The sequence below is a fragment of the Micromesistius poutassou genome, assembly GCF_964030765.1.
Source record: "Micromesistius poutassou genome assembly, chromosome: 5".
Classification (NCBI taxonomy): Eukaryota; Metazoa; Chordata; class Actinopteri; order Gadiformes; family Gadidae; genus Micromesistius; species Micromesistius poutassou.
The window spans coordinates 12,375,680-12,386,720 of NC_140275.1; the positions used below are offsets into that span (position 1 = coordinate 12,375,680).

The 11,041-nt window shown below is 43.5% G+C and overlaps 1 protein-coding gene across 1 annotated transcript; it reads left to right on the top strand.

Annotated features, from left to right (window-relative positions):
- Nucleotides 1-1,917: 1,917 nt before the first annotated feature.
- On the top strand, nt 1,918-10,263 carry noxa1 (NADPH oxidase activator 1; the record flags this gene model as incomplete). The annotated part of the gene is made up of 15 exons (XM_084468163.1): nt 1,918-2,091; nt 2,373-2,455; nt 2,836-2,944; nt 3,894-4,028; nt 4,248-4,355; nt 4,858-4,917; nt 5,030-5,067; nt 5,399-5,537; nt 5,643-5,711; nt 6,054-6,141; nt 6,301-6,446; nt 7,601-7,752; nt 9,315-9,432; nt 9,594-9,717; nt 10,160-10,263. The coding sequence occupies 15 exons, from the start codon at nt 1,918-1,920 to the stop codon at nt 10,261-10,263; spliced, it is 1,647 nt and encodes a 548-aa protein (XP_084324289.1).
- Between the last annotated feature and the right edge of the window lie 778 nt (nt 10,264-11,041).

The following is an 11,041-nucleotide window of genomic DNA, read 5'->3' on the forward strand; positions in this document are numbered from 1 at the left end:
TATTAATCATTTAGAACCAGGAATCATGTGTCTTTCTGAACGGTCCTATATAGCCTACCACATTTAATGGTAAATAATAAAGTCGTGACTGAATAGCAAACAAACAAATAATGAGTAAATACTAAAACACTTCATCAGCTGAAACCTGTCGTTCAGTGTAAGTAGATCGTAATTAATGTAGTTATAATGATGTAGTTTCATTCATACCACAGTTTTCACACTATTCAAATATACTGGTAGAAAAACACGTCTAAAAAACACAGGTCTATTAGCGTTGTAAATAAGGGAACACGGATGATCGGAAAATTCCCACCGCTAATAAACCATCCAGCCGCATGACTTGAACGCACCATTATTCTCTGTTCCTGTTTTCATGATGTGTTGCAACGCCGTTAATCGTCACGAATTTGATAGGCCCAATTTTCCAAATCCAAGAACCATCATAGTGCGGCTTTTGAAGATTAATGCACAGTCATTCGGACAATAAGAAATTAGTAGCCTACGACAAAAGTACAAAAAAATAATTGGAATAATTTCTCTAATGTTCCCTTGTTATTTAGGGTAGGCCTAGGGAAAAATCAAGGTAATTGATGTAGATGGAACGGTGAAAGAAAAAACTCTAATTGAGAAAATAATTGTTATCGAATGCCCCTCCGATTAGCGACTTCAAAAACAATATGTATTAACCTTACTACACATGTAGCTGTGTTGACAAACCACATGAGGTCACGTCGCCGAGTATCAGTATTGTCAGTATTCATACAGTCAAAGTACTTGTAGCTAATAGTCATAATTAAAAAAATAAGTAACCGCACGTGCCTTCAAGACAGTCACGCGCGTCATCATGTCCCATAAAATGCCAACGTAGTTTATGATGCACCACAGATTGTTGGAAATGAACACATGCCCCCATTGTCAAGAATATGACTGCACTGCTTTATTTCCTGGTGAATTCCAAGCACTAGGCTACGTGCACAGCCATCAGACTAGCTGTATAATTTAAGGAATGAGGACAGAACACTTCCTTGTAGGAGGGAGCTCATTTGAGAGGGGGTGGGACGCTCGAGGTTGGCCAGTTCCACAGGTGTGCATGCCTGCTAGAAAGAGAACAGACCCAACAGGTGCTTCAGCCCGAAGTGAAAAGTGACTGAATTCTGTCTTCCTTTTCGTTTAGTTGACACAGGTAAGGAATCCTTCTTTGACATTTGATGTCGTTTTTTTAAAATAAAGATTCGCGAACCACAAGCGTGTTTGGATAAACAACCACTTCACATTTGAATTGTAGTTGACAGTATACTCGGAATGACCTACCCCTTTAAATTGACGGGTAGACTAAATCATATTTACCGTGACACACCTACATGAAACTCATGATAAAGATAAAAGTAAGTCATACTACAGGATGCTGTACGATGCTATATAATACTATACTATGGGATGATGTACGGTACTATATGATATTATACTTATACTATACTATAGGTGGCTGTAAATACTAGGCAATAATATACTAATACTGTATTATACTACAGGATGCTGTACAATACTAATACTATAAAATACTATAAATAATACTATAAAATACTATACTAATAGTTAATTATAAAGTGCTCTTTATGGTCCCACGTTCACGCAACGCAAGGACCACGCAGACGCTTCGATCTAGTCGTGAACGTTTATGGTCCTGCGTCGGGTTTTAGTGAGCGGACCAATCACAGCCCTTGCGGCTGCGTCGCCTCGACGGAAGGTTACAATTTTTGGGAGGCGCACATCAGGCCCTTGCGGTGGACGCAAGGAGGGTCCGCAAGGACGTAAGGGGTCCGTAACCCCCTTGCGTTGCGTGAACGTGGGACCATAAAGAGCCCTTAAGACAGGATCACACCACTTCTTCAACGCTAAACTCTTCTCTACTGCAGGATGTTGTACACGGAGCTGCTGCGGCTGTGGGACGAGGCGGTGAGGGCCATGGACGCCTGTGACTGGCGCCGGGCCCTGGAGCTGGCGGGGACGGTCACGGAGCCCAACTCTCGCACCCTGTTCATAGAGGCCTCCGCCCACCTCGCCCTGCAGGAGCTGGAGCCAGCGCTACAGGTATACTGCTCCCTTGTGTACAGGTTACCATGACGGGGAAGTATAAAAGCACCATCGCGTAGATCGATTTGGATCTTGGTGAAACGTGCAACAGGCAGAACTGTAAATCAGGCTTTACCGATTCACTTGATGGAGGAAGTAAAAAAAAAAATAAGAAGGACATATTAGAACACATTTTTGATGGTTTGTCTGGGATCCCAACGTAAGACATGGTTGCCAGATCTTGCTCGAAATAAAGTCTTGTTAAGTCTTGTCTGTGTTGCTTCTGCGATGTCGTCCAGGCACTGGACCAAGTCATCCTCAAGGATGGACGTCTGGCGGTGGCGTTCTTCCAGCGCTCTGCGGTGCTCATGCAGCTCGACAGGTGAGTGACAACCAGGAGAACTTGGATCAGGACACTGTCTACACTTCGGCAGACGGTTGTGATACGGTTTCAAGCAGGAAATCGCTTCTGTTCTTGCTGCCAAGTATACCCCTTTTGAGAGTATGTCTGATAAACTGTCAATACACCCGACTTTATTTAGAAATCTGTTCTAGCAATCTAGCTATTATTGTTTAAACATACGTGGCATTAACCAAAAACAATCCTCCCTCTATTACATCCATACTTTATACTCAGTCATACAGTCATACAGTCATAACCCGGCCTCCTATCAGCAGCTCTTTTATCAGATTTGTGTATGTGTTGAAGCGGTAATCCCGTGTCCAATCAGCATGCTGTATGAATTGTCATGTGATCCGCAGGCTGGATGATGCTCTCTCTGACTGCATCTGGGCTAAGAAACACATGAGAGACAATACAGTGATAGACTACAGGCAGCTGGGACTACACCATAAACTGTTCAGCTGGCAGGTTTGTCTCTCTGTCTCTGTCTGTCTGTCTGTCTGACTGTCTGTCTGTTCAGCTGGCAGGTTTGTCTCTGTCTGTCTGTCTGTCTGTCCGTCTGTGTCTCCCTGCATGTTTTCTCTGTTGATCACTTTTTCTCTTCCCGACTCATATATCTCCCCTCATCTCCCCACAAGCACATACAGCATATGAATACACACACTATATGCACGTAACAACAACTCAAAGGCAAACTTCCCCGGTTCCCATCAAACTATAAATATCCGGATGCGTTTAGTCAGCGCTGCCCACCCCTCAGGCTGTCTTAAGGGACACGCGGAGGTGAGTCTTGGTTTCACATGCCGGTCCAGCCTAGGGGAACAAAGAGATTGTTGAAAGCAAATTAAGGAGTGAGTTACAAGATCTTCCTGCTCTGTCATAACTCACAGGACAGGTTAGACCGCTCCTCATCTCTCCTAATGAGGGAACTTCTTTTCTTATCTCTCCTAGCAAGGCAGCGCCTCTCCTTAACACTAACCCTTCTTTTCTTTCAGTTTTATGACGATGATGCTATAATTGATGACTAAAGTCAAGGTATTTAATGATCAGATGGGAAGGTCACCCAACTTGGTCATTCTGCCTGAAATTCTTGTAATCTACGTACTACAGAGACAAAGAGTACATTTTATTAAGCCCTGTACAGTCACAATAATTAAAAATAAATGAACAAAAAATATGATAGAATGAGGTGAAGAACTACAAAATTAAACACTATTAAAAATGAAAACAGAAACAAAATAGGAACATAAAAATGTGGGAACGTAAAAAAAACAAGAAATATAATAAACACATAAAACCGTTTATTGCGGCTAGTAAAAAAATAAGCAGTAAAATGCAGGGACACAGATGGAGTTGAATGTGATGAATGTGACGTGATGGCGATGGTGAGGATGTTGTGGTTGTTGTGGGGTCTCAGGTGCTGTACAACTCAGCAGCTGTGTACTCCCGGATGGGCGAGTGGGAGCAAGCCAGTGAGCTCTTGCTGACCGCGTCCCAGGAGAAAGGAGCCATGCGGAGTAGCAGCATCGCCCCGGGCCTGGAGAGCATCTCTGTGAGTCTGGAACCTCACCCATCCAACCTCACTGTTTTATGTGTGTGCTTGTTTTTGTTTTTGTGTGTTTGTGCAAGTGCCGATTTTTTGCAATATCTTTATATATTCACATGCATAACGATTTTATCGTGTGTGTGTGTGTGTGTGTGTGTGTGTGTGTGTGTGTGTGTGTGTGTGTGTGTGTGTGTGTGTGTGTGTGTGTGTGTGTGTGTGTGTCAGAGGGGGGAGGTTCTGACCCCCATCCGGTTGCCAAGGGGGTTGGTGTTCAGGCCCAGGAAACAGGAAGTAGAACAGCTCCAACAGAAGGACTTTCTTGGAAAGGCCAAGGTACCAGAGCGCTTATCTCAAGAGACACGATCAATACTTACTCAATAGTCACGTAGCTGATGCATCATGACAAATTATGCCATAGGAATCAGAACATATGGTTTGCAGGAACTATTTTAATTGTGGTAGTCAAGTGCATAATAGTCAGTAGATATACACATACAGTACATGCCATTCTCATTCACTATCGTAATCTATCATCTACATCTACAAAGTTACTATAGACTCTACACAGATTTCTGTTGACTGAGAGAATACAACTAACTAACTAACAAAAAATCACCAAACCGCATACATTTAGATGATTCCTCCTATGCGGCATATAGTACATGATATAATCGAATAGTACTTACATAGAACTTTACTTACTACTTGTTACTTCTAACTACATAGTAGTTGACATCATACTTGACAGAACGTGACATAGTACTTAACCTATTGTAACTTAGTCTATGTCTGTGTGTGTTTGTGTGTTCGGGCGTGTGTGTGTGTGTGTGCATAGGTGATCACCTCTATGATTCCCAACGACGACTTTGGAGGTTTTGAACCGTTGAGGATGCAGGTGAGACCCCCCCCCCCCCCTTAACCCATGACCCCTGACCAGCACCATCCTTAGCTTGTCCCAGGGTTGAGGCTGTCTGACCTCTGACCTCTTACCTCTGTCCTCTCTGCAGAAACCAGGATACTACGAACCAAAAGTAGAGGGAGCAGAGTGAGTTGTGTGTGTGTGTGTGTGTGTGTGTGCGTGTGCGCGTGGTGCTTGGTGGCAGTGATGCGTGGTGTTGTGACACATCCATGACCCGCCTCACCCTCACTTCCTGTGTGAAGAGGAAGTAAAGGTGACCCGCCGTTTCCCATGACCTAGAGAGATGGAGTGATTAAATGGAGGATTATTACTGTGTGTGTTTGTGAGGGTTAGTGTCTGTGTGTGCGCGTGTACGTTTTTGGCAATGTCTATATATATATATATATATACACATGCATGCAAGCGTAGTTCAGAATCTGTATGTGTGTTTATGTGTGTGTCTGTTTCAATGTGCTAGCGAAACTCGCTACATGCGCATACGTGCTCCTTATATGGCGCGGGGGCGGGGTCAGCTGACAGTTCCAGGCGGAGCCACCGTCTTCCTCTTCGACGAGGTCGACAAAGACGGCATGGCAACCGTCATATATGACGGACAGGTGAGCGGGGCTAACTTTTTTAAGTTTCTCAATTCCGCTCGCAGCATTAGCATACCTATCTGCAAATCAACCTCTGATGACCTTTCTTGACCCTGTCTATTCCAGAGAGGTCTCCTGCCCATGACCATGCTTGACCCCATCAACATGAAAAAAGCCAAAGGCAAGAAGGGAAATGTAAGAACCCCAAATAAAGTATCTGAGTGATTCTACCGAATGGATGCATCATGCAGTCACTTTGAGGTGTGCAGTCTTCAGATACTTCAAGATCATGAAGTATCTGAAGATCATGTAGTGTTCTTTCACTTCATGTTTAAGATAGTCAAGTAGAGTCATTGAGAGAGGAGGGGTAGAAATAGTGTCAAAATATAAGTTTTACCTTTAGTCGCGCATCCTTATAAACTGACAAGGGCTGCAATGATTTCATCACTCAAAGACAGAGATCTTCATTTAGATTTATCTTCATCTCCATTCTCTCTCTCTGTCTCTCTTTCTCTCATTCTCTCTCTGTCCTTCCAGAAAGTTCCCAGTGGGATTCCCCTACCCCCGGGCGTCAGACCACCCACTCGCCCAGAGTCCCAGCCCACCACAGCTGCTCCCACCCCAGGTATGTTGCAGCTTGCTACCCCCCCCCCCCCCTCCTCTCTCTCTCCCCGGAAGATCATCATCTTACCAGAGATCATTGTATGGCAGAAGTGTGAGCTTTCACTAAATACAAAATAAGAAATACGACTTAAAGAGTTCCTCTGGTCTCTCTGTGGCCTAGAGACTCCGCCCCCATCTTACTCCAACGCTACGCTGAGGAAGCAGGCCAGCGAAGACCCTCCCGCCTTCCGGCCGACCTCCGACAGCATCGACCAGGTACTCTCTCTACCCGGACCCCCACACAATCGATGGACCAAGATACGTATCGTATAGTCTGATTCCTGTGGCTACTCTGCACTCTCTCCAGTTGTGGTTTTTAAACTGCAAAAAGTTTAAATAATTATCAATACAGATTAAGTTATTAAGACATGAATAAATGACTACATGTAAAACCTAAATGTACACAGGGGTAATACAACAATATAAAACTAAACGTAACGTTATATCAGCTCCATATTCAACAATACATAATTAAATTAATATAAAACTCATATATTCATATTATATAACTATATATATATAATATATTATGTATTACTTAATACCAAACCACTCAATCCTGATTTGTCGATAATGTTCCAAGGATGTTCATTATTTTTCGATTACGGGATACCTCTGCCTTTTAACAGTTTCACATCAACGCCCTACAAATCCAACATTAACAACAACACTTAAATTAAACTAACGACTAGATGTTTCCTTAACAACGCAAAAACAACACTTTTCACAGTGGAAGAATATTTAAATTTAAGCTGATAAGGTTGATAAAAAAACTAGAATGTTATAGATGAAAGTCACTCATAAGAATTTTTTTTAACTGTGGAATAAGCTGAATAAACCTGCGGTGTCCCGTAATTGGAAAATAATATACTTTGGTGGTTATAAGCAACCAAGCAGCATTATTTTCCAATAACGGGACACGCCAGAGGGGTTTATTCGTTATTACCCGTTAAAACTGTAATATAAGATGTTCGGACACCAAAAGGCAGTAGGTACAATATACAGTAAATGTGGAGATTCCCTTCAACTATCAGAATTTTAACAGTGCTTCTAGGTGCTTTGGTTACGTTGTTGCATCACTGATGCAACAACATCACATCCAGTCCTCTCGGAAATACACCTTTTCCCAAGAAACTAAATAGGCGTTCTACTTCTTCTACTGTTGAGGATATTTGGTAGAATCTCTGACAGCATGACATGGAACATTAGCAACACAGAGCCACGTAGCGTTCACACAGCAGAAGCTAATTATTGAACCTGGGAACACAGAGAACCCAAGAAGGACTCACCTGATCGGTGAAAGTCCATCAGTGCAATGAGTGTTCATTCATGTCAACCTTGTCTGATACCACCATCCTTGTGGAGAGATGGCGAGTTTGATGAGCACCTGTTGTCATATTTTGACCCCGCCTCCCCACCAGGAGGATGCGCCTGACGGGGAGGAGCAGGTGGTGGTGAAGGTCCACTTCACGTACACTCTGGCTCTCAGCATCCACCCCTACGCCTCCTACACGGAGCTCCAGGACAGGATCGCCCGGAAGTTGGGCCAGCCACCAACCAACCTCCGCCTCAGGTGAGCAGAGATCCCTCCTCCTCCTCCTCCTCCTCCTCCAGTCCACTTCTGTCACCTTTCATTTTGACAAGAGCCCTGCAGTGTCTAAAAATAGACTCCTATTCTCTCTTGGTCCACTCTCTCCCTATCCCCTTCAATATCTCTCTCTCTACCTGTCCGTCCCCCACCTCTATCCCTGTCTCTAAACCTGTCACTCTCCATCCCTCCTCTATTTCTCTCTCTCAATATCTACTCTTATTTTCTCTCTCTTCCAGCCTCCTCTCTCTTTCTGTATGTCTGTCTCTGTGTGTGTGTGCGTCTGTCTCTGTCTCTCTCTCTCTCAGCATAATTTTACCACAATCGATTTAGTCACCTCAGCATTTTAAAGTGCCTCAAGCCAAAACACCACTTCCTCTTAGCTTCAACGAATGAGCTGTCACTTTCATTGGAAACAAGTGTAAATAAGCACCAGATGTTGCTTCCCAAAAAGATGACGAGAGGTAGGTCATCAAATTAGTGCAGCTCTGCGTTGCTATTTCTTGACATGACAAATCATACAGATGAGTCACTGTCAAAATGTGCCTTTCAAAAACCACCATCTGGAAGTTTTGGTAATTAATTGCAGTCATAGAATTACTATTTAATTATTAACGTTTACTTATCTACTGTACATTTATCAGACACATTTATCCAAAGCGCGTCATCAAAGAGCAGGTCGTGGTTAGGGGTCATCTTGCCTCTGTAGGCATCCTAGAGAGAATAGGGTTGGACTTCTGGACATTGGAGATTGAACCAATAGCTTTAAAGGACAATTCTGGTATTTTGAACATTGAGCCCCCTTTCTGGTTTGTCTAGGATCAAATAGAGTGGTTGACATCTAAATTTTGACTATTGGTCCTGTCTCGGGTATTTGGCTAATTTAGAATCACCCCTGCCTGCTTCAGAATGGCTGGCTACGGGCATTCACAAACCTGTCCTGGTGTTCATTGATGTTCCAAATCAAGTATCGTAGCGAAATACATCGTCTGTCGTGTTTTATTTGGCATTTAAATCCATTGATTTCCGTTGGAAGACTCATTGCTCGTTGACCGGAAATGGAAAGGGGGCTGGTTGTAGTCTTTTCGCTCGGTTCTAGCCCTACTGTTGAGACGGAGAACTGAGCAAAAAGACTACAACCAAACGTAAACAGCCTCATTTCCTTTTTCGGTTCCGGTCCGGTTTCAGTGGGACTTACAAAATGCCAAATAAAACACGACGGAAACTGTATTTCGCTACGATAATTGATTTCGAACATCAACGACCACCACTAACCACTCGGGTGAGTTGCACATTTCTGAAAACTAACGTTTAGGGTTGTTTTAAGGACAGGTTTGTGAATGCCCGTAGACAGTCATTCTGAAGCAGGCAGGGGCGATTCTAAATGAGCCAAATACCCGAGACAGGACCAATAGTCCAAATTTCGGTGTCAACAACTCTATTTCATCCTAGACAAACCAGAAAGGGGTTCAATTCCGGTAATGTTCAAAATACCGGAATTGTCCTTTAAGGCTGACCACTCTCTCTCCTTGCTCACCGCGCGCCAGGCACCGAGTGCATGGCTCCCAACTGATCATGCCCCTTGAGCAAGACAGCGGGATGGGTGAGGAGTCCTACCCACTGCTGCCGGTGGTAGAGGAGGGGAGGGCTACTCTGTGGTGCCAGGTACACACACACACACACACACACACACACACACACACACACACACACACACACACACACACACACACACACACACACACACACACACATATACACACACACACACACACACACAGTTAGTTTCAGGAGATAAAGCGATGACTAACCTAAATGTACTGTAGCTGGAGGACCCTCTGGCCGGCCGTGCCATCCTCTACCACATGGTGGCGCTGTACGACTACACAGGCAAGGGTCCTGAGGACCTGGAGTTCAGCGAGGGAGAGACCATAGACATCCTGGGAGAAGGTGAGGGGACCGCGACACCGCTAATTAACACCGCTAATCTGTGTTGACTTTTAGCTTCCCTCATTCTCTTCTCCCATCCTCCCCTCTCCCGCTTTCTCTCACCCTCTCTTCCTCTCTGTCAAATTATGTTGTCAATCTCTCGCTCTCTTTGTATGTTTATATACGCATATATAAATATATGTTAAATCATTTTGATGGACTGGTTATCAGATTATCAGATTATAGAGACTAAATGTCAATCATTTGCTCAATGAAGTGAAAGTTCCCAAAAGAAGGAGAAATGTATCACCCTGCCATCAAATGCTGTACATCTGTTTAGATTATAGGGACAAGATCATCAAAAAGAATGATCTCTGAACTGTGTAGATCATTATTTGCCAGTGAAACAGGCTTTCACTCTCTCTCTGTTTCTCTGTCGCTCTGGCTCTCTCGCTCCCTCTAGTTAATGAAGAGTGGTTGGAGGGACACTGCGCTGGAAACATCGGCATCTTCCCTCGGTGTTTCGTCTACAGTGAAAACGCAGTGGAGGAACAGTCAACCTTCTGATAACCAGGCTACGACCACACCACAACCACACCTTAACCAGCCTACAACCAGCACATAACTAGGCTACAACAACCACACCATAACCAGCCTACAACCAGAACATAACAAGACTACAACCACACAACAACCACTCCATAACCAGCCTACAACCAGAATACAACCAGGCTACAACCATACCACAACCACTCCATAACCAGCCTACAACCAGAACATAACTAGCCTACAACCACATCGCAACCACACCAAAACCAGGCTAAAACCAGACTGTAACACTACACAACAACTACAAACAGAAAAAATATATATTGCAGGGGATTGAGCTGTGGTTGTGTCTATACAGAAGCGTAGTTAGTAGTCAATGGTGAGCATATAATTATTTGCTTATTACTTATCACTTATTATACAGAAAATGTACCGACTGAATTCCTTTAATATGTTTTTTTTTTAACACATTCAAACAGTTGTTATGCACCACTCTCACTCTCTGATACTAATCAAGTCATTAATTTTGTGAATTTCTCTTCTGGATAAATGGGGTTTGGTCCTTTGATCATGTCTAATCTTATCGGAAGATACTTAAATAATCTTAAATGACTGTTTGAAGAATAAATTAACTTTTGGGTAAATGCAGTTGATGTTGATCATGGCTGCCGTTCTTTATTAATCCCAAACCACCAGACACGCTCACAAACAATCACTCTTATCAATGAATCTCCCAGCTCTCAGGATACTCTCCATAGTGGCGATATTGGGTCACATCTAGGGTTATATGTTAAAA